We start from the raw sequence: 24738 nt of genomic DNA, 5'->3' as shown, positions 1-24738 counted from the left end.
ACAACAATATTTTAGCAATTACTCAGTTTTAATTTCTAACTAAGTATCAATAGCTATAATTCACATAAACAAAAGCTCTTTGGGATCCTCAATAATTTAAGAATGTAAAGGAATCCTAACACCAAAAAGCTTGGCAACTGCTGGGCTAGATGATACTGCAGTAACAAACAATCCAAAAATTTCAATGGTTTATTTCTCTTTCACTTTACATGTCCATCTGAGGTCAGCTAGTACGGTTTGGCAATGTCTTCAGGTCCCAGGTTGACAGGTCCCAGGACGACACAGCAGTCATCTGTGCCAATCACCAAGGCAGAGGGGAGAGCAGGCTCCCTGGCTCACGCTGGCATTTAAATGCTTGGGTCTAGAAGTGACACACCTCACTTCCACAGACATCACTGCCTAGAACTAGTCCCACGGTCTTGCTCAACCACAAGGACAGTAGCAAGTGCAGTCTTCCCATGTGCTGGGCAAGCAAAACCACGTTGGGTGAACCGTACTTATACCTACCATGATGATGATATTGAATTGGATATTGGATACTTCGAAGACTGAAGAGAGCATGCAAATAACTCAGTAATACCTCATATTTATACTCACTTTGGGAATACTAAAGCCACCAGGTTTTTTGTTGCTTTAGCCTGTATTTTCAAACTCAAACTTCCAGGCGATGTATCTGTATTACTAAATTTCACCAACCAAGGCTCCATAAACTATATTCTACTGGATTTTGGGAAGTTTGCCTGATTACCACTATTGAAGATTCATTATTGTCCATATGTTCCACAATAATCTGATGGAAAGAAACTGCATCAGCTCATAAAAACCTGCAGTTTTTCTTTGTGTGTGTGTTTTTTTTAATGATAGTTGGTGCTTATACACTTTAAAAGAAAAAGCAGATTTCAGAGCTAATTAACACCAAGACAACATGGGTGCTTTGTGCTGAGTAAGATCTGTTCTATGGAGAGAAAGGGTGTCACATATTATTTGGTGTCATTTAGTAGATACTGATTATACTAAGAAACCAAGCCACTTACTTATCAGGCATTAAAAAGCAACCACGTAAGTGGACTTGATAAAAAAAAAATTCCCTATTTCATTTTGTAAAGGTTCCAACCATATAGCCTGAAGCTTTACACAATACAGTCCCTCTCATTCCCAGCTCCACCATATTCTGATGGTATTTTTCTGGCTCAACCCCACCTCCTTTCATTTTCATTTACATGTAGAATATCAGTGGAAAGTCTGGAAATATGGGATTCATCCTCAAACAGAAATAAACCCAAGGATGTATTTGGAATTATCCTACAACATCGAGCACTGTGTGGACTGGAGTAACTCATTCTGTCTGACTGATCTCCACAGGAACGCTGCAAGTAGAAAAGATTTAACGCGAGACTAACCTGTATCTACTGTAAAAATGCAGCTCCATTTAATTGACAAAAAAAAACAACCAAAAAAAAACCACCACCAAACCCCATACAAAAATATGTCTGATCCATCTGAAACTTATTTTCTTTTACAAATGTCATTAGTGGTGGTAGTGCAAAAGACGATCAAGTAACCTTTTCCCACCGCAATAAGAAACATAAGAGGAAGATAATCAATATCTGCCAGATGAATGAAGGACAAGCCCAGCAAGGGAAAAGCCGTCGTTTCAGCTTCTGGCATGCTATTCAGTGCTGGACTGAGTCTCCATAGGCCTTGACTTACTCTGGAGCCTGAGCATAAAGGCATATGTTTGAATTTGCTCTCTTCCTCTTGTGCCTGCGGTAGATTTACCAAATTAACAACAAATAAATTCCTTCCAATAGTAAGTTCCTCTAGAATAATTTGATGGCGAAAATTGCAATATGTTCCTCAAGAATACTGGTAGACAAGCTGAGTATGTCGTTAACAAATACTTATCACTTCCATGAGTAAGTTTACTGAATGTCAACTGGCTTCAGAAACCACTGGGGCACAAAAGAAATACAATAAAGTCCGTAGCTCAAAGAAATTACACATAGATTCCTGTCTATTTCCTATTCCCCACCCCCCAAAAAACTCCATGTAAACATGGATTTACCTAAACAATATAAAACAGGAATGCTAACATTAATGATGCAGACGTAAGGTCACAGGAGTCAGAATGCAAAGAAAACTTCACGGAGGTGGTGAGAACCCCAGTGAGAACACAAAGGTGGACTCTGATTTGCTTTGGGTATCCAAGATGAGCTGCGGCATCTCAGGGGACAATAACACCTGAGGAAACAGGCCGGTGTTGAGTACTGAAACACAGAACACTGACCAAACTGGCAGAGGCATAAAGGGGCATAAGAAGGCAGGAAGTAGGTAAGAAACTAATTTGGACACCCATCTGTCTGCTCAATTTATTCAGCAAACATTTGCTAACTAGCATTATGTGCCTGGCAATGTGCAGGGGATATAATGGTGACTCAGGCAGCCACGGCCGCTGACCACACGGTGCTTCCTCTGTGGTGGAAGAGGGCAGAACATCACCACAAAGTAGCCAGAAAATACACAAAACATCTAATTTATACAGGGCTTTAAAAATGGAGCCAAGGAGTTTGACCCTGACCCAAGAAATAAGAGGAAGTCATACAAGGTTTCTGGGTAGAGAAATAATGTGACCAGTATTATTTGTTAAGATTAATTTGGTACAGCTTGACTGAAACAAACAAACAAAAAACAAATCCAGAGAGATCTAAAGGAAACAGCAGCAGAAGTTCAAGGCTGAGGTTCTGTGACCAGCAGCCTGGAAGCTGAAACAGAAACGACAGATCAGAGTCTGCTGAAGTTCTAGAGGATTCATGGATCTAAGGGACAGTTATTGAATGTGAAATGGAGAAGAATCAACGAGCATTCCAGGGTTTTGGCTCGAACATGGATTAGGGAGAAATCGGGAGGTAGTCAGGCTTGGGGCAGAGGTGAATTTGAACACCTAGGTGGCGTGATGTCCAGAAGGCAGATAGAGAGGCAGGGTTGAAGCAAGAGACTTAAAGAGCTGGCTGGGCGCGGGGGCTCCGTCTGTAATCCCAGCATTTTGGGAGGCTGAGGCGAGCGGATCACCTGAGGTTGGGAGTTCCAGACCAGCCTGACCAACATGGAGAAACCCTGTCTCTGGTAAAAATACGAAAAAAACAGCCAGGCATGGTGGCGCATGCTACTCAGGAGGCTGAGGCAGGAGAATCGCTTGAACCCAGGAGGCGGAGGCTGCGGTGAGCCAAGATTGCACCATTGCACTCCAGCCTGGGCAACAAGAGCGAAACTCAATCTCAAAAAAAAAAAAAAAAAAAAAAAAAAAAAAAATCCAAGGAGGTGAGGACTGAACCTGGACAAAGAGCTATGTAAGGACAGGGAACGTGCAACTGGCAAGGTGAAAAAGGACCGAAAAGCATCACAGAGCTTTAAAGACTTGTCAATAGTGTCACAAATGCATTTATACAGATTTACTGCTAACAAAAAAATTCCACTATTTCCTCACTTAATACTTTTTTTTTTTTAGACGGAGTCTCACTCTGTTGCCCAGGGTGGGGTACAGTGGCACAATCCCGGCTCACCGCAAGCTCCGCCTCCCGGGTTCACGTCATTCTCCTGACTCAGCCTCCCACGTAGCTGGGACTACAGGCGCCCAGTACCAAGCCCGGATAATTTTTTTGTATTTTTAGTAGAGACGGGGTTTCACCGTGTTAGCCAGGATGGTCTCAATCTCCTGACCTCGTGATCTGCCCGCCTCGGCCTCCCAAAGTGCTGGGATTACAGGCGTGAGCCACCACGCCCGGCCAATACTTTAATACTCAAAATGCCTTGAAGTTGGTATCAGATTCCCATTTTACAGATAAAAATCCCAAGGACTGAAAAGATCAAGTGACTTGTTGAAGATGGAGGAGGAGTTTATGTGGTTATGGACCTCTAACCTGAAAGATGGTTAGAAGTTAATAATGTGTAGCCTAACTCAAACCAAACTTCAGTTCATGAAAGTGAAAGGCAACATAGAGAGAGGGAAGAGGCATTTACAATATATACATACCAGATCAAGGATCAACCAAATTATATACTAACTAGTAAGAGCCTTCCTTATTAATGGCTATGCTCATGACACTAAGAGAAATACACGGCATTCATGTTACAGGCATATGTCCACTGCTATGTCAAGCATTTCCATGCACTCCCACTTCATTCCCACAAAAGCTCTACGACAGTAAAACTGTCTGGATTTTATGCATGAACGGGCTCAGACAGGTTAGGTAATTTGCCCCTACAAAACCTGCTAAAAACTCAAACTTGGATTGACTCCTGCGGCTGTGCTATCTTCACAATGACCCCTTTTGAAGCTCCACCACTGTCCCTGGACATTCAGATCACCACCAATGAATGCTCCTTGATGTTTAAACATGCAAGGGGTGGGCTAGGTGATTTCAGCTGTCCTTCACTTAAAACCGCTGAATTGCCCGGGCGTGGCGGCTCACGCCTGTAATCCAGCACTTTGGGAGGCCGAGGCGGTCGGATCACGAGGCCAGGAGATCGAGACCATCCTAGCTAACACGGTGAAACCCCCGTCTCTACTAAAAATACAAAAAATTAGCCGGGCGTGGTGGCGGGCGCCTGTAGTCCCAGCTACTCAGGAGGCTGAGGCGGGAGAATGGTGGGAACCTGGGAGGTGGAGCTTGCTGTGAGCTGAGATCGTGCCGCTGCACTCCAGCCTGGGTGACAGAGCGAGACTCCAACTCAAAAAAAAAAAAAAAAAAAAAAAAAACCCTGAATTCTATCACATCTTTGCTGAGGACAGAGGTCAGCTTGACCTACACTGATTTTGGAAGTTTGGCTCCTACAGCCATTTTAAGTTTCACTTTGGAAAGAGCTTAGCAGATAAATAATCAAATCACAAATGAGTCAGAAAAGCTGAACAGAGAGACTGATAAAATAATTCTAAAAAGTTTCTACAAATAGGAGTAATTTTTGAAACTTAAGTGAGTTCTACTTAACCCAGAGTTAAGGAAAAAATTTACAAAACTCACAGAACACAATACTTACAAGATGGCAATATAAATTTGAAAAAAACGATTAACACAATTAGTAACAACAGAATTCCAAATACAAACAAAAAACAAACAAACAAACAAACAAAAAAAAAACAAAGGCAGGAAGCACATCACCTGCTGCAAGGTGTATGGGCAGAGGAGGAATCAAGTCCCGCAGCACACACCTCGGCTACAATCACAGAATTCAAGAACACATGGGCCAAAGGAGCAAACATCCTGACTCCCCATCAGAGGTCATTCCAAGGGCTTAGGAAATCTTTTGCTACCATGGTACAACTGCGTTTTCATTACTCTTCCTGATCATGTTCATATATTTATTTGTTGCCCTTGAGACGAATAGAAAATAAAAAGGCCCCAGTCTCTAGAAACAAGCTCCAGAGTTGGACCAAAATTGATGGCTCAGATCCTATCTTAACAGTAAGTAAGAAATTGGCTTATTTCTCCCTAAAAGCCTGACCTTATACCTTCTCTCGTCTGTGTTCATCTGTTATACCCTGCCTACTCATGCAGACTTCTTGTGGTTGATTTCTATTGGCTTGGCATTTTACTGAAGAATTTTCTGGCTCCTGTCAACTAGGAGGGTACGCTGTACACTCAAAACATGCAGAAGTGGTTCCAACAGTCCATGAGCCAAACCGGAATCCAGCTGTCAGATTTTCATCTCAAAGGAGGTTCCACTCCAAGCTGCAAGCTCCTTCCACCGAGTGCAACCTGTACCAGGCGTGTGCCATTAACAGTGGTAATAAAGCAGCAATGTTCTCAGTTGTCTTCTTTTTAAGAAATGTGTGTCTCCTTTAAAAACTATATGCTATTTTATTTATTTATCTGTTGTCTTACATCCTTTCTTAAACAAGGTAAGGTGTAAATAAGTAAAATTAAAATGAAAGGTTAATAAAAAGCAGACCCAAATTCTACAGCCAAGTAAAGCATGTTGCTCTCGTGTCCCCTGTTTTCCATTATTTTATTACTAAATTCACAGCGAATACAAAAGTTTTCCATTGAATTCTCTTTAAGAAAGAAAATAAAAGAGGTGTTTTGGTAGATAATGCAAAATTAGAGCATTAACATTTCAAGAAGCAATTGTTTGAAATGCCCAAAGCAGAAAATAAGTGGCTTATAGGCCATTAAGGAAACACACTGTAAAATGTAACCTCATGTTTGCCAATCACATTATGAGATGACATTGGAAGTGGTGGGGCGTCCTCAACAGCTCCCTCCCTGCGCACAGGCAGCTTCTCTAAACTCCACGTCCCCAGCACCCTCTTGAGCCCACTCCTGCTCCCAGCTCTGCCTCCTCTCTGCTTGGCTCAGGAAAGCTCCCTATCCCCATGTCAACTTTCCAGGAAGCACAAGTTCAGAGAGATCACTGTCTTTTAAAGAGAACAAACTCAGTGTTTTGAAAATAAAGTAAAAAAAGCTTCAGGAATTTCTTTTCTTTTTTTTGAGACACGGTTTTGCTCTTGTTGCCCAAGATGGAGTGCAGTGGCACAACTTCGGCTCACCACAGCCTCTGCCTCCGGGTTCAAGTGAATCTCCTGCCTCAGCTTCCTGAGTAGCTGAGATTACAGGTGTTTGCCACCACACCTGGCTAATTTTTGTATTTTTAGTAGAGATGGGGTTTCTCCATGTTGGATAGGCTGGTCTCAAACTCCTGACCTCAGGTGATCTGCCCGCCTCAGCCTCCCAAAGTGCTGGGATTACAGGTGTGAGCCACTGCGCCCAGTCTCTCTTTTTTTTTTTGATAGTCTTGCTCTGTCGCCCAGGCTGGAGTACAGTGGCACAATCTTGGCTCACTGCAACCTCCGCTTCCTGGGTTCGATCAATTCTCCTGTCTCAGCCTCCTGAGTAACTGGGATTACAGGTGAGCACCACCACGCCCAGCTAATTTTTTTTTTTTTTGTATTTTTAGTGGAGAGGGGGTTTCGCCATGTTGACCAGGCTAGTCTCAAACTCCTGACCTCAGGTGATCCGCCCGCCTCCGCCTCCCAAAGTGCTGGGATTACAGGCATGAGTCACCATGGTCAGCCTCAGAAATTTCATAAACTAATGCTTAGCATACATTCTAGCACTATAATTTTTAGTAATATTACAAGTGGACAGCAAAGTTCATCCTTAGCTAGGATGAAGCATACCAAGGCTTTTTACGAACATGTATGTCTTTTACATTTTAAAATGTTATTTATTTATTATTATTATTATTTTTTTTTACATGGATTCTCACTCTGTCACCCAGGCTGGAGTGCAGTGGTGTGATCTTGGTTTACTGCCAACTCCGTCTCCCAGGTTCAAGCAATTCTCCTGCTTCAGCCTCCCGAGTAGCTAGGATTACAGGTGCCCGTCACCACACCTGGCTAATTTTTGTATTTTTAGTAGAGATGGGGTTTCACCACGTTGCCCAGGCTGGTCTCGAACTCCTGACCTTGTGATCAGCCCGCCTCGGCCTCCCAAAGTGCTGGGATTACAGGCATGAGCCACCATGCTTGGCCTTTTATTTATTATTTTTATAGACAGAGTCTTGCTTTTTATAGACAGTTTTGCTCTCTTGCCCAGCCTACAGTGTGGTGGTGTGACTGTAGCTCACTGCAGCCCCAGACTTCTGGGTTCAAGCAATCCTCCTGTAACCAAGTACTCCCATTATTCTTTTTTTTGAGACGGAGTCTCATTCTGTTGCTCAGGCTGGAACACAGTGGCGTGAGCTCTGCTCACTGCAACCTCCACCTCCCAGCAGAGATTCTCCTGCCTCAGCCTCCTGAGTAACTGGGATTACAGGCGCCTGCCATCAAGTCCAGCTAAGTTTTGCATTTTTAGTAGAGATGGGGTTTCACCATGCTGGCCAGGCGGGTCTTGAACTCCTGACCTCAAGTGATCTGCCGGCCTCGGTCTCCCAAAGTGCTGGGATTACAGGTGTGAGCCACCATGCCCGGCCCCATGTTTCTAAGAGATAGTTTAATTATTTTCTCCTCTCCCCCTTTCCCCTGTACCCAGTTTCCTACTTAGCCCTTTAGAAATGCAAATATAGGCCCAGCGCGGTGGCTCATGCCTGTAATCCCAGCACTTTGGGAGGCCGAGGCGGGTGGATCACAAGGTCAGGAGATCGAGACCACGGTGAAACCCCGTCTCTACTAAAAATACAAAAAATTAGCCAGGCGCGGTTGCGGGCGCCTGTAGGTCCAGCTACTGGGGAGGCTGAGGCAGGAGAATGGCGGGAACCCGGGAGGCGGAGCTTGCAGTGAGCCGAGATCGCGCCACTGCCCTCCAGCCAGGGGGACAGAGCAAGACTCCGTCTCAAAAAAAAAAAAAAAAAAGAAAGAAATGCAAATATAACCTTTCCCCTCCCCCTCACCAGACATCCTCTATGGGGCAAGTTCATCTATGTGCTCCAAGACAGATCTCTTGACGGTGGATCTGCAGACCAAATCATGTCCCCAATGGCCACTGTTACTTATTTCTGCCCAGGAAGGTGCCAACTCAACTGCCAGGTAGATAAAGTACCCAGACAGCAGGAGGACCCCGCCCTTGCTCATTTTCTCCTATACCTTATAAAAGTGCCCGCTTTCTGCTCCACAAGTGAAGTGGTACAGCAGGACATTGTGCCCCTTGCCCAAGCTGGCTTCGGAGTAAATTCACTGGCTTTGTATGCGGTCTCAATCTTGTTAACTGGACTCTGCATGCAGTGAACAACTGATCCGCTTTTCGGTTGCACTCCCACCTTAGGCTAGACTACAGGTTACAGTGCACGCCACCATGCCTGGCTAGTTAAAAAAATTTTTTTTTGGCTGGGCATGGTGGCTCATGCCTGTAATCCCAGCACTCTGGGAGGCCGAGGTGGGCAGATCACAAGGTCAGGAGATCGAGACCATGCTGGCTAACACGGTGAAACCCCGTCTCTACTAAAAATACAAAATAAAAAATTCGCCAGGTATGGTAGTGGGCACCTATAGTCCCAGCTACTCGGGAGGCTGAGGCAGGAGAATGGCATGAACCCAGGCGGCAGAGCTTGCAATGAGCCAAGACTGCGCCACTGTGCTCCAGCCTGGGCAACACAGCAAGACTCCGTCTCGAAAAAATATTTTTTAAATTAACGATGGGGTCTCGCTATGTTATGTCACCCAGGCTGATCTCAAACTCCTGGCCTCAAGCTATCCTCCTGCCTTAGCCTACTAAGGTGCTGGAATTACAGGTGTGAGCCACCCCCCAATCCTTATGTCTTTTTTAAAAATAAGTAAAACTTCAAACTTATCAAAATTCAAGAAATAACAACAGTAAGTATTAACTAAACACCTACTTATGCCAGGCACTTTATAGACATCCTCAGCACCTAGCAATGCACATACCACACAGGTCATCCTGGCCTACAGTAAGTGCATAAGACATTATTACCTGTTACCTACATTTCAACATTAAAGAAACTGATGGCCAGGCACGGTGGCTCACGCCTGTAATCGCAGCACTTTGGGAGGCTGAGGCGTGTGGATCATGTGGTCAGGAGTTTGAGACCAGTCTGGCCAACATAGTGAAACCCTACCTCTACTAAAAAAACAAAAAATTAGCTGGGTGTGGTGATGTGTGCCTGTAATCCCAGCTACTCGGGAGGCTGAGGCAGGAGAACTGTGTGAATCCAGGAGGTAGAGGTTGCAGTGAGCCGAGATCGCGCCATTGCACTCCAGCTTGGGTGGCAGTGTGAGACTCCATCTCAAAAAGACAGAAATTGAGAAGCAGAAAGGTTAAATTACTAGCCTTGAAGCACAAAACTTCCAGAGGAGTAAAATGGGATTTGAATACTGGACTCCGGCTGCAAAGCCCTACCTGGTGGCCTCCCTCTATCCCATTGTTAACTAAGAAGTACTGGTGCCTCCATTCTGCAGGCAAGTAGAGGCTGAGGTTAAATGACTTGTTGAAAGTCACACAAGAGGCAGGCAGCATGGGCTGAAATTTTTGCTCCTCAGCCTCTTGGCTTACAGAACATGCTACGGAATGCGGACATCTGGATAAGTTGTTTTTGGACAACTGAGGCTTAACTCTATGTGCCCAAGGCAAACATTTAACTGGAGTCATTATAAATATCAAACTTTAACGTAATGTAGTAGATGGAAAATGAAGGAATTGACCTTTTCAGAGCCATCTTTATTTCTCTTATTGAGACAAAATTAACTGCCTATCATGAGGTTTGATAAGAAAGCAATGAATGCGTAAACACATACCAGCCTCACCGCTTTAGGGATTTGAGTGGCTCAAACTGGCACAGCTGAGCCTTTTACACGTCAATTTCTGCAGATGGCTGAGTCAGCGGTCCTGATAGGAGGGTCTACTGCCTCCTTCTTTGTGGGTGACTTTGACCCTAGGACAATCTTGAGAGTGACCAGGGGACCTTCCTCTACTTTTCTAGCCCTTTCTCTCAGTCTGCAGTTCAAACTCAACAGGTGGGCCTTACTCTGTGGCTATAACTTGCAGCCAAAGAAACCCAGACAACCCAAAATTGTGAAAATAATGATCTACCCTGTACCAGAGAAGGAAAGAAAATGCAGGGGCTTGGGGTAAACTTTTTACTGGCAGGTGATACTTTTGTACTTCTAGTTTCATGGCTGTTCTGGAAGGATGAAGATGCCAGAACACTGACCTCCATAATGGACTGCAAGAAAAACCTTTTTTATTTATTAACAACTTCAGTTTTTACTTAACTGTGTTTTTCCAAAAGTGTTTAAAACTTGAAAAGAAGGGTGGCTCCTTAAGGTTAAAACAAATTGGGACCAGAGATCTTCAAACAGGTTATAAACACTGCAAAAATGAAATTCTTTCAAAGACACTGACAAAGAACTGTAGCCATTTGTCTTGGGAATAAATTAGGTTTGAAATGTGTCAACTAAGTTCCTAATTAAAGGATCAGGTAAATTTAACTCTGATTTATAGTTAAAGAATCCTTTCTCCAAATACATTTTGCAAAAATCATCCTGGAAATCTCAGAGAAGTTAGATTTTAGGCACCAGATGATGCATCTAACACTAAACCAGAAAACCAGTCTGGTTTTGGTGCGCCCAGGTAATGATAAATTACTCGCTCCTCTCAATGTGAGGCAGGCAGGACAGATGATGGTCCTGCTCTGTAAACAGGAAATCTAGAAGGAGAATCATTAAAGATCATCGGGTCTTGTAATAGGAGTATGGGGGGTCCTGTCCAGCTGCCTGCTTCACTCTCTCCAACAGCAGCAACAGTGGGGTCTCCAACCTTTAATACCAGGTACTGACAGATAATTTTTCCACAGACTAGTGGGAGTGGAATGAAACTGTTCCACCTGGGATCATCAGGCATTACATTCTTCTACGGAGCACTTAACCTAGATCCCTTGCATGTGCAGTTCCCAATAGGGTTTGTGCTCCTATGAGAACCTAATGCCACCACCAATCTGACAGGCAGAGCTCAGGCGGTAACGCTTGCCCGCCGGATGCTAACCGCTTGCTTGCCCACCACTCACCTCCTGCTGTACGGCCCAGTTCCTAACAAGTCACAGACCAGTACTGGTCCATGGCCAGGGGGTTGAGGATCCCTGCTCTAGAATATAAATTTAAAGGGATATTTTAAAGTTTAAAAACCTGGAGAGGGAGATTCTTCAGCTGATTTTTGACATTTCTATATTAATCCAATTATATACCTCTATTATGCTTATAATTTTAAAGTAGGATTCCCTGGTTTTGTCTGGAGTTGTTTCCATTTGAGATTTCTAAAGAAAAGTCTCTGAACTCTACTGAACATTAAGAGTTTTGAAGACACTCTTTTGAAGGTACTCTGAAGTGGGAAGAGGGCCTTGCCTCTCACAGCTATACTTAAATGGCAACTACTCTAGAACTGACAGCAAACAGACAAACAGGTATTAAGATATTCTTCCAACCACACATGTAAGAATTAAGATTACCCTGACTTTTTTCCAGCTAAATCACGTTATTGCAACTTCACATTTGATTTCACACAATAAATTCCAGTAAATATCAAGTCCAGACATTACATTCAGAGCTTCTAGTGGAATCCCAGGACAGAAAACCAGCACATCACACCTGAGTATGACATTTAACACCAAGTTTGCTGACAAAGACAACAGAAAGTGTCTTCTGCAAAGGGGCATGTTTCATACGGATGTAACCTATAGTCATATAGCCATAAATATGGAAAGTGCCTTCACTCACTGGGAGAAGTAAAACAAAATTTTTTAAAGAGATATTTCTTGGCTGGGTGCAGTGGCTCATGCCTGTAATCCCAGCACTTTGGGCGGCTGAGATGGGCGGACTGCTTGAGCTCAGGAGTTTGAGACCACCCGCGGCAACACAGTGAGACCCTGTCTCTACAAAAATTACAAAAATCAGCCGGGTGTGATGGTGTGTGCCTGTAATACCAACCACTCTGGTGACTGAGGTAGGAGGATCACCTGAGCTGGGGAACGTGGAGGCTGCTGTGAACCATGACTATGCCACTGCACTCCAGCCTGGGTAAAGTCTAAATATATATATATAATATATACATATATTTTATATAAATATATATATTTACTTATATAAAAATATATACAGACACATATATACGTATATATACACACACACACATATATATGTATATATACTTCATCCTTAAGTCTAATAACAGCGACAGGCCTAGCCAGGCATGGTGGTTCATGCCTGTAATTCCAGCACATTGGGAGGCAGAGATGGGAGGATGGCTTGAGCTCAGGACACCAACCTGGGCAACAAAGAGAGACCGTGTCTCTACAAAAGATACAAAAATTAGCTGGGCATAGTGGCATGTGCCTGTGGTCCTAGCTACTAGCAAGGCTGAGGTGGGAGCACCTGAGCCCGGGGAAGTCAAGGTTGCAGTGCACCATGATCCACCTCTGCACTTCAGCCTGGGCAACAGAGCGAGACCCTGTCTCTAAACAAACAAATAAACAAAAAACCAAACAAATAAAATGTCTTTGGCTCCCATCCGTAAGTCCAAAAACAATGACAGGCCCTACAATTTCAGCAGTTTCAAGGTACACCTTTGACAAAATGTTTACCTAGGACTCCGGCTAAAACTATTATTCTAGACCTGCTTGATCATCTGCAGCTACCTAAGGTTCAGTACGCCTGATAAATGGCTGCTCAATTACTGACAACCCAGACTAAGTACGCATGATTTCAGAAAGGCTGGCTTCATTTATTGCTTGACTTCTAAAAACTGGAAAAAAAGAATAACTAGCCAGACATCTTCATTTAAAGGGAAAGAAACTGAAGGCTAAAGAAGTGATTAGCCCATTAAAACCTAGATGACAGGTTGATGGGTGCAGCAAACCACCATGGCACATGTGTACCTATGTAACAAACCTGCACGTTCTGCATATGTATCCCAGAACTTAAAGTATAATTAAAAAAAAAAAAACAGAAAGAAAAGAAAAAAAAGAAGTGATTAGCCCAAAGTGTTGATTAATGAGAACAAGAACCCCCAGGTGCCCTATGGCAGCCTAACAAAATCTGCAATTTCCAAAGATATTTCACTGGACATTCTCATAGTATAGTGGCCCATACATTTGAGGGATTCTTACACGTGGTGCTCAGTGTCAAGCCTCTGAGTCCAAGCTAAGCCATCATATACCCTATGACCTGCAGGTATATATCCAGATGGCCTGAAGCAACTGAAGAGCCACAAAAGAAGTGAAAACAGTCAGGTCCAGCCTTAACTGAAGACATTCCACCATGGTGATTTGTTCCTGCCCCACCCTAACTGATCAATTGGCCTTACGACAATACGCGCTCCCCGCCCTTTTGATAATGTACTTTGTGATATTCCTCCGCCCTCAAGAGAGTACTCTAATATTCTCCTCACCCTTGAGAATGTGCTTTGTAAGATCCACCCCGTCCACAAAAAACTGCTCCTAACTCCACCGCCTATCCTAAACCTATAAGAACTAATGATAATCCCACCACACTTTGCTGACTCTCTTTTTGGACTCAGCCCACCTGCACCCAGGTGATTAAAAAGCTTTATTGCTCACACAAAGCCTGTTTGGTGGTCTCCTCACACGGATGCACGTGACACTCAAGGATACAGTACTAGAACTAGCAGCTTTGTAATCCAAGGACTGGTAAGGTAAAGTGACAGAATAGCAGGGAGCTCACAAGCTGGGCTCCAGAGTCAGACTGCCTGGGTTGAGTTCAGGCTCTTGCATTTTCTAGTAGTGTGACTTTAGACACACTACTTAATCTCTCTATGCCTTGGTTTCCTCAGGTGTAAATCAAGGGCTATCATAATACCTACCTTAAGGACTATCCTCAGAATTAAATGAGATAACAGTACAAAATTCATTCAGCATAGCGGTCCCACACAAGGTAAGTTAGTATTATTTTATTTTTTTTGACACGGAGTCTCGCTGTGTCTCCCAGACTGGAGTGCAGTGGCGAGATCTCGGCTCACTGCAAGCTCCACCTCCCGGGTCACGCCATTCCCCTGCCTCAGCCTCCCGCGTAGCTGGGACTACAGGCGCCCGCCACCACGCCCGGCTAATTTTTTGTATTTTTAGTAGAGACATGGTTTCACCGTGTTACCAGGATGGTCTCGATCTCTTGACCTCGTGATCCACCCGCCTCAGCCTCCCAAAGTGCTGGGATTACAGGCGTGAGCCACCACTCCCGGCCAAGTTAGTATTATTAATATCACATAGACCAATATTTACTGACGACACACACTGAACCCGCTTTGATTAGCATAGCCGAACTTGGCTAGCTTTCATTACCACTGGAAAACCTGAGAGATGGAATTAGGAATTCTCTGGCAGGGCTGAAAAATCCGGACCTACCGGCTTAGAGAAACCGATTTACCTTATGACCTGACCCCCGAAGCCTTCTCGCCCTTCAAACCTATCTCACCTCCGGAATAGTCATGAAGAAAGGAGGTGTAGTGGGGCCCTACTACTGCCAGACTATGTGAGACTCTCTTGTGTTCTCTTTTATTCGTTGAGAAGACTGGGTACAAGTGCTTGGTGTGAATGTTAAAAGTGTTGTTAGGGCACCACTTCTTTTCTGGCCTAGAGCTTCTTCCTAATCTGCAGCCTCCCAGCCGAGGGTCTGTATCCCGGAGGCTCTGCCTTCAATTTCAGGAAAGCGGGTCCAGGGGAATGAAAGAGGGCACGAGACGCGTGCCTCTGAGGCTGGACCCACTTCAGAGGCAGGGAGTTCCCACGAAAGACTCGGGGAACGGATAAAGCCGTAAGGACGTTTCCCTAGTGGCCTTGACCTTGGTGGGTGAGACTCAGTTTGCCATCCTGCTGGCGGCGGGCGATGACACAGCCCCTCAGCCAGCACGGGTATGTGGGCTGAGCGCGGGACGAGATCTCAGAGGACTGCGAACCCCACCCCGGTACCCTCCTCGGGGACCCTGTTTCCTCTTGTGGGTTCGGAGACCTCTGGCCCTGCCCGGACACAGTGCACGCGACGCACTGGCCTCCAAGAGCTGGGGGGGAGGCCGGACCCGGCACACCCGGTGGGAGAATCTGGGCAGTGGGGACGGCTCCGTCGGCCAGCTGGCGCGCACGTCGCCGGGGTCACGCGGCCTCCCCGCCGGACCCGAGCCTCCCGTGGCGGGGGTGGGCGGCCGCCGCCAGCCTGGCCCTCCCGAACGACCGGGCTCGGCCTCAGCCCCCAGAGCCTCCAGCCGCTGGCCTCACCTCCCTGCGCACGTTCAGCAACGAGTAATAGTCTTCATTGTCCAGCTCCTCCTCGCTCAAGGCCGTCGCCATCTTCGCAACCTTTCACCCCGCCAAACCGGCAAGGCCGTCCTCAAGAGGGGCCAGTGATCCGCGGCAGGGACAGCGCGGGCCAGCCCGGCTGCGCCACAGCGGCCCCTGGCGGCCCGGAGCCGTCCGCGCCCGGCAGGAGTGCGCCTGCGCTTTGCGCCCTCGCGCGGCATAGGGCGGGACGCGGCGCCGAGGCAGCCTTGGCTGGGTGACCACGCGGATCTCTTCTCGTGCTCCCAATGGACGCGTGGCACGCAGCGTGGCTGGGTCCTCGGGGGCCTGAGATCCAGCCACCAGGACTCCCTAGACTAGAAAGACAAACTTTGCTTTTTGTTTGTTTGTTTTTTGAGACGGAGTCTCACTGTTTCGCCCAGGCTGGAATGCAGTAGCGCGATCTCGGCTCACTGAAACCTCCACCTCCCGGGTTCAAGCGATTCTCCTGCCTCAGCCTCCCGAGTAGCTGCGACTGCAGGCGCCCACCACCGCGCCCGCTTAATTTTTTTTGTATTTTTGGTAGAGACAGGGTTTCACCATGTTGGCCAGGCTGGTCTTGGACTCCTGACCTCAGGTGATCCTCCCAAAGTGCTGGAATTACAGGAATGAGCCACCGCGTCCTGCCTAGAAAGGGAAACTTTGAAGTCAGCTCTAGGAGGTTGTCATCCTCTGGGAGACAAACCCCGGTGACACCACCTGTTACCCCATTGCCCCCAAACTCCTGGAAGAAGCGCAAGGTGCCCCCAGTGCAGGGCGCATCCGGATCCCAAATATCCCCAAAATGAGATTTGTTCCTACCTCCATTGTCTTTTCTCTTGGGCATCCAGCAGCCTTCCTGCCCAGAACAGGCCTCCTCGTTTTAGTTATTTGTTATTGCTCTAATTTAGGAGCACCTGGCCATCTTTTCTGCTGCTTAAATGACGAGGCAATACCCATTTGGTTCCTGATATAATTGTCTCTGGCAGGCATGTGTACCTGCAGTCCCTACCCCGGAGCCATTCTCCTGTAAATTTCTCCCTCATAATTTATCGGTGGAGTCTAATTGATTTCAACCTGGTGCCTGCTGTTTGGTGCATTATTAAAGATGTCTTGGTTACAATAATCTAAATAATTTAAACGTCTTCGAAATTATGCCATTGTCAAGGAAAGGTGGACAGCAGCCCACTCTTGCCACCTGTTTGGTTCCCGCTGACCTGCGCCAAGTCTCAGAAACCTTTGTTGTTCCTTTACTAACCACCAGTCCAGAGCCATCCCCATTGCCCTTCATAAGCAGGTCTCCTGGGAAGCCCCGAACACCTGTCTGTGGATTTGAGAGGCTGATTTCTTTCTCTTTCTAATTTTTGGCCAGATGTGCACCATCTGGGCCTGTGTCTCATCCCTTCCAAGTTGCCCAGCCCTCTTAGGATCTTTTGGCATGAGACACTTAGGTGTGCTGAGACAGATTGTTCGGGTGGGTTGAGTCAGCCTGAAACAAACTGTCAGCCCAGGTTGTAAATTAAGGGCTATTTCTTTAGTTGTGTGAAGCTTCCCCACAGCAGCTTCCATGGTCCATCAGCTCTTTCACCAATGTTTGGGCTTTTCCTTTTTCTCCTTTGCAGAGAAAAGAGCTGTAGTTAGGGCCAAACTGCATGCTGACATTTGACAGTCTTTAAGAATTTCTTTGGTTTTTTGAGACGGAGTCTCCCTCTGTCACCCAGGCTGGAGTGCAATAGCGCGATCTCGGCTCACTGAAACCTCCACCTTCCGGGTTCAAGTGATTCTCCTGCCTCAGCCTCCCAAGCAGCTGGGACTACAGGCATGCGCCATCACACCAAGCTAATTTTTGTATTTTTAGTAGAGACGGGGTTTCACCATATTGGCCAGGCTGGTCTTGAACTCCTGACCTCGTGATCCACCTGCCCCGGCCTCCCAAAGTGCTGGGATTACAGGCGTGAGCCACCGCGCCCGGCCAAGAATTTCATACAGAGAGACTGGGGGGAAAAACGACAATGTTGAGACATTCCTTTTTTCCTTAGGTTTGTAGACATTAATTGGGCCATAATGCTCACTTGGGTAGAGAAGTTCTTTGCCATCCCTCCTCTGCTTTGGAAAACACAGCCTCTAGGAATTATATAAATGGAACATAACATATGTTTCACTACGCCCAGGTCTGTGTTTCTATGATTGAGAATGACCTGGTTTTTATCACCACTCAAACAAGATAAATAGTGACTCAGGAATGCTCTGTGGCTGTCCTCTCTTGGGCCCACGAGATTTTGTGTTATGGTTACTTGGAAAGTGGTGGTGATAAATAGAAAGCTAACTTAGATGCACCAACAGGCTTGAGGAATGTTTCTATTTCTGAGGCTGGCTCTCTCGTTTCTCTCCTCCAAAACCCTAATCTTCAACGGGCAAAATAATGGAAACCAGGGGCAGTACAAATTTATCAGTTAAAGATGCACATCCAACAAACTACTCACGCCAGAGCAACTGACAAAACCCAGCCGCTTTAACTCATGCCTTGTGCTTTGTTTTCTTTTTCTTTTCTCTTTCTTTCTTTTCTTTTTCTTTTTTTTTTTTCTTTTTTGAGACGGGGTCTCACTCTGTCACCCAGGCTGCAGTGCAGTGGCACAATCGTGGCTCACTGCAGCCTCCACCTCTCCAAGATTAGGTGATTCTCCCACCTCAGCCTCCAGAGTAGTTAGGACTATAGGTGCCCACCACCATACCTGGTTAAGCTTTGTATTTTTTGTAGAGACAGGGTCTTGTTGTGTAGCCCAGGCTGGTCTGGAACTCCTGTGTCAAGTGATCCACCCGCCTCAGCTTCTCGAAGTGCTGAGATGACAGGTGTGAACCACCGTTCCTGGCCTTTTGTTTTCTTTTTGTTGGGTGAAACCACAGAACAATCTGTAACATAGCCGTAAAGCAAAACTTAATAGGTAACATTTAAATATAAACTTATATATTTATGTAACTACATATACATGGGCATATGTATTTTATATTTATGCAAATATTATATGTAATATACACATTTATGCAACTGCTAACAAATTCTCTCATCTTTATTTTATTTATTCTTTTGAGACAGAGTCTCACTCTGTTGCCCAGGCTGGATTGCAGTGGCATGATCTCGGCTCACGGCAACCCCCGCCTCCTAGGTGCAAGTGATTCTCATACCTCAACCTTCTTACTAGCTGGGATTACAGGCATGTGCCACCACGCCCAGCTAATTTTTGTATTTTTAGTAAAATACAAAATTTTTTTGTATCTTTTTTGCCATGTTGGACAGGCTTGTCTTGAACTCCTGACCTCAAGTGATCTGATCACCTTGGCCACCCAAAGTGCTGGGATTACAGGCGTGAGCCACTGCGCCTGGCCATTTTTTTTTTTTTTTTTTAAGATGGAGTCTCACTCTGTCTCACAAGCTGGAGTGCAGTAGCACAGTCTTTGCTCACTGCAACCTCAGCTTCCTGGGTTCAAGCGATTCTCCTGCCTCTGCCTCCCAAGTAGCTGGGATTACAGGTGCCTGCCACCATGCCTGGCTAATTTTTGTATTTTTAGTAGAGATGGGGGTTTCGCCATGTTAGCCAGGCTGGTCTCGAACTCCTGACCTCAGGTGATCTGCCTGCCTCGGCCTCCCAAAGTGCTGGGATTACAGGCGTGAGCTACCTTACCTGGCCCCATCTTTAAATAATAAACATAAGAATATTTAAATAGTAAACATAAGAATGTCATAATAAACATATCTTAATAAACATAAGAATATGTAAATAGTAAACAGAAGAATATTTACCTCCACCATGATTCATATTCAGAATGACCCCAAAACATTTTGACTTCCAGCACAGCTACTCTGTGTAACCACTCAGGAAGGTTTCTCTGTTAATAACTCAATCCAGTGCTGTGGCCCCCCCTCTAGTACTGGAGGTAGAGTTGCCAGATTAAATACACTATGCTCAGTTACATTCGAATTTTAGATAAACAATGAAGAATTGTTTAGTGTAAGCATACCAAGGACTGGGTGCAGTGGCTCATGCCTGTAATTGCGTCACTTTGGGAGGTCAAGGTGGGCAGATCTCTTGAGCCCGGGAGTTCAAGACAAGCCTGGGCAACATGGTGAAACCCCCAACTCTACATGAAATGCAAAAATTAGCCAGGCATGGTGGCACATGCTTGTGGTCCCAGCCACTCAGGAGGCTGAGATGGGAGGATCACCAGAGCCTGGGGAGGTCGAGGCTGCAGTGAGCTGTGATAGTGCCACTGCACTCCAGCCTGGGCGATAGATTGAGACCCTGTCTCAAAAAACAAACAAACAAATGAAAAAATATATATACACACACACACACGAATGTATATATATACACATGAATAGACATATATACACGAATATATATATACGAATGTATATATATACACGAATATTGCATGGGGACATATACATATACTAAATAACTACTTTTCTGGGAATCCTGCTTTTTCTTTTGAGATGGAGTCTCGCTCTGTTGCCCAGTCTGGAGTGCAATGGTATGATCTTGGCTCACTGCAATCTCCGCCTCCTAGGTTTAAGCGATTCTCGTGATCTGCCTGCCTTGGCCTCCCAAAGTGCTGGGATTGCAGGCGTGAGCCATCGCACTGGCCAGAATCCTGTAGGATTTGTAACCCCAACTGGAGGCCTTGCAGGCTTTCCCCGTTTTCTAGAGTAATGCTCCTGAGAGCAGAGGTGGGCCGCCTGCCCCACCCCTTCTACAGCCAGGCTGAATCCACACCCTCTGTATAATTCAGGAGGAAAAATTACCTATAATCTTTTTATTACTCCTTTGTCACTGAGTCCAGACTGGGATTTAGTACATGCTTGCCATTCATAGCCTGCCCTTCCTCTCCCTCATGAGCTCTGACAACCCTGTTAAAGAAGATAGGGGGAAAAAAGGTCCTTTGCTTAAGGAAAGAAGGGGAAATTTGCCAGCATTCAATAGTTAAATTTTTTTGATGTTATCTTCTTCCTGAGTATTCAATGACTAGTCTTTAGCCAAGATGATCTTTACAGAAGGGTCGGGGCCGGGCGCGGTGGCTCAAGCCTGTAATCCCAGCACTTTGGGAGGCCGAGACGGGCGGATCACGAGGTCAGGAGATCGAGACCATCCTGGCTAACACGGTGAAACCCCTTCTCTACTAAAAAAAATACAAAAAAACTAGCCGGGCGAGGTGGCGGGCGCCTGTAGTCCCAGCTACTGAGGAGGCTGAGGCAGGAGAATGGCGTAAACCCGGGAGGCAGAGCTTGCAGTGAGCTGAGATCCGGCCACTGCACTCCAGCCTGGGCGACAGAGCGAGACTCCGTCTCAAAAAAAAAAAAAAAAAAAAAAAAAAAAAAAAGAAGGGTCGGGATACCGCAGGGGAAGAGCCACACCTGCCTCTACGGAGATAGCCGCCCAGAGGGGCTGAGAGTCTAACGCCATTCAGCATTTTACCTGCAATGTCATTCTTCCGTGGCACCTGTGGGACTGGTTTTCATTGCTTGGGACTTTAGGTCCTCGGTCTCTGTGTATTGATCTATCCCAATCCATCAGGTCCCTTAGGGGTACCTCATTCCAGTCTGCTTTCTTGGCCGTTTCAGTGATACAGTCCTTTGTCCTTGGACTCTGCCCAAAATTTGTGTTGTCTCTGTTATCAGCCTTTCTACTCCCTCCCAGGCTGTCAAGGGTAGGTGGAGAAAGTCTTGGAAAATACAGAGTTTGTGCTATCTAACTTCAACTGGACTGCAGTGTTACCTGGCAATCTTTTCATTTTCATCTCATATTAATAACCTATACGTTCCCCCCACCCTAGTGTCTATTCCTCTTATCCTTAAGTTTGAAGACAGAGTCCTGAAATGGGCACTGGAGTTTCAGCAATTCACAAGAGAGAAATGGGTTCTGTGCTAGTGAAATTAACACTCAATGTTGCACGGGGGAGGTGCAGATAAGAAACAAATTAGTGAATACACAAGATAATTTCAGATGATCAGTGCTGTAAGTAAAATACAACATAGTGATGTGGTGGTGGAGGAAAGGTACTCAACATTGGTTGGTCTGGGAAGATCTATCCCAGGAGGTGATTTTGAACTGAATGATGGGAAGGACCCAGCTTTGCAAGACCTGGGGGAAGAATCTTCCAGGGCAAAGCCTTTGAGACAGGAACAAGTTTAGTGTGTGGGACCAGGGAGAGAGCAGGTGAGCACAGAGCTGACAAAGGTGGGAGAGTGATAGGAAAGGAGGTTAGAGAAGCCACACCAGGGCGGGATCACCAGGGGCCTTAAACATGGTGCTCAGAAATTGAAATTTCATTCTGGCCACAATGGGGAACCACTGAGGATTTTTAAGCAGGGAAGTGACATGGTCTGATTTTTGTCCCTCCTGAATGATCTCTCCAGGGAGACTGGATTCAAAGGAGCAAGAATGGAAGCATCCCCTCACCCCTGCCCCATCAGAGGCTATTGCAGTGTTCCAAGGAAGAGATGATGGTGGCCTTGGACTTGGACTCAGCCAGGAGCAATGGGAATGGTCATGCATGGACCACACATTGGACTGGAGGCAACAGGAATTACTGATTGATTGGGCTCGGGGAATAAAGAAAAGAGGAGAATTGGTAGCTACTTCTGTATTTTGGCTTGAGTTACCAGGTAGTAAGGCTGTTTGTGGAGCTGAGGAAGACTGGGGAAGAGGCAGACTTGGGAGGGGAGTGACCAAGGGTCCTATTTTGGAGAAGTAGAGTTTGGTCTTTGTTAGAATTCTAAGTGGAAGCACCTACTGCTTCTGCTTCCTTTACCACTCACTCTTGGTGGTTTTTTTTTTTGTTTTTTTTTGGTTTTTGAGACAGAGTCTTGCTCTATTACCCAGGCTGGAGTGCAGTGGTGCAGTCTCCGCTCACTGTAACCTCCGACTCCCGGTTTCAAGTGATTCTCCTGCCTCAGCCTCCCACCATAACTAGCTAATTTTTGTATTTTTAGTAGAGATGGGGTTTCACCATGTTGGCCAGGCTAGTCTCAAACTCCTGACCTCAGGTGATCCCCCCGCCTCAGCCTCCCAAAGTGCTGGGATTTCAGATGTGAGTGACCATGCCTGGCCACCACTCACTCTTGAATTCTCTGCTCATCCCATCATTTCATGAATATCACCTTCTCAAAGTTTCCTGTGACTTCTTGAACCCAGTGGCCTTGTTTTCTTGCCATCTGCCTGGACTAGGCATTATATAACAGTATCACCCGACTTCTCTTCATTGTAACCTTTCTGTCCTTGGCCATTCAGCTTTTTCTCTCTCTTAACTTTTTTTTTCTTTTTTTTTTTTTTAGGAGATGAGGTCTCACTCTGTCACCCAGGTTGGAGTGCAGTGGCATCATCATACCTCACTGTAGCCTTGAACTCCTGGGTTGACGTGATCTTCCCACCTCAGCCTCTCCAGTTGCTGGGATTACAAGCATAAATCACCATGCCTGGATTCTCTTAACTTGAATATTTCTCCAGATATGCTCCTCTTTCTTCTTCCTCCTGCCTGGCATTTAGGACCCTTGGTGATCTGAGTTCACATATTTTCAGCCTTATACCCTCTGGCTTTCCTTTATAGATCTTTGGTTCTAGTCAGAAAACAATGTATCGCTTATTCTCTGAATACTCCTTGAACGTCTTAGTTCTTCATTCTTTGCTGCATCTCTGAGCTTCCATGTGGAGGTCATCGATCTTCAGCCCAAAAAACTCCCTACGGAATTTCTTTCAGTTGCGGGGGCCTGCTCTGGGAGAACTCTCTCAGCTTTTGCTAATCTGAAAATGTCGTTCTCTTATTTTCATTAATAAAGGATGTTCTCTCTGGGTAGAAAATTTGTCTTAGCAGTTATTTTGTCTTCCAGCACTTTGGTGGCATCATTTCACTTCCTTTAGGTTCTGTTAGAGCTATTGGAAAGGGATTCTTTCTTCTCATTTTGGGACTCAAAAAAAACCACGTTAGACCTTTCGAGCATATCATACCTGCTTTTTATTATCTCTTCTGTATCTTGCTTCTTTTTATTTCTATGGCTTCTTTGTGGATAGTTACCTCTGACCAATCTTCCACTTCACCAATTCTCTTGTTTTCCTAATTTTTTTTTTTTTTTTTTTTTTTACTGCTTTATTGGTAGAAAAGGTGTCAACCGCCGGGTATAGTGGCTCATACCTGTAATCCCAGCACTTTGGGAGGCCGGGGCGAGTGGATCACTTGAGGTCAGGAGTTTGAGACCAGCCTGGCCAACATGACAAAACCCCATCTCTACTAAAAATACAAAAATTAGCTGGGCATGGTGGCAGGTGCTTGTAATCCCAGCTACTCGGGAGGCTGAGGCATGAGAATCACTTGAACCCAGGAGGCAGAGGTTGCAGTGAGCTGAGATCATGCCACTGCACTCTAGCCTTGGTGACGGAGCGAAACTCTGTCTCAAAAAAAGAAAAAGGAAAAGAAAAGTGTCAACCTAAATAACAAAGAGAGAGAAGTTCTCCAAAAGAAAAAGGTATTATTTGGGAATAGAGCATTGCAGTGGAAATATGCATGCCGTGGTAAACTGTGTGCATATTCAGACAGGAAGACACATTGTTTACAGGAAACAATGAGGAAGAGATGGGGTGCAGTGGCTCATGCCTGTAATCCCAGCACTTTGGGAGGCTGAGGTGGGTGGATCACCCGAGGTCAAGAATTTGAGACCAGCCTAGCTAACATGGTGAAACCTTGTCACTACTAAAAATTAAAAAAAAATTAGCTGGGTGTGGTGGGACGCACCTGTAGTCCCATCTACTCTAGTAGGCTGAGGCAGAAGAATCACTTGAACCCAAGAGGTGGAGGTTGCAGGGAGCCAAGATCGCGCCACTGCACTCCAAACTGGGCGACAGAAGGAGACTCCATCTCAAAAAAAAGAAAAAGAAAAAAAAAAAGACAAATATTACATAATTGTCTTGACGTAATTATCCTTGCTAC

The 24738-nt window shown here is 45.7% G+C and overlaps 1 protein-coding gene across 4 annotated transcripts in view; it reads right to left on the bottom strand.

The window, feature by feature from the left end:
* The window catches only part of DNAJC11 (DnaJ heat shock protein family (Hsp40) member C11), a 72153-nt gene extending 56342 nt beyond the window's left edge, over positions 1-15811 (bottom strand). For all 4 annotated transcript variants that reach the window (XM_077977430.1, XM_077977415.1, XM_028840421.2 and 1 more), the window contains exon 1: positions 15724-15811. Coding sequence is in view for 3 of the 4 variants with exons in the window: in XM_077977415.1 (XP_077833541.1) it covers positions 15724-15795 (72 nt within the window). In the remaining variant the exon portion in view is untranslated. The remainder of the gene's footprint in view (positions 1-15723) is intronic.
* Positions 15812-24738: the final 8927 nt, after the last annotated feature.

Source organism: Macaca mulatta, chromosome 1, assembly GCF_049350105.2.
Source record: "Macaca mulatta isolate MMU2019108-1 chromosome 1, T2T-MMU8v2.0, whole genome shotgun sequence".
Taxonomy (NCBI): domain Eukaryota; kingdom Metazoa; phylum Chordata; class Mammalia; order Primates; family Cercopithecidae; genus Macaca; species Macaca mulatta.
This window is presented reverse-complemented; position numbering and strand designations above follow the sequence as displayed.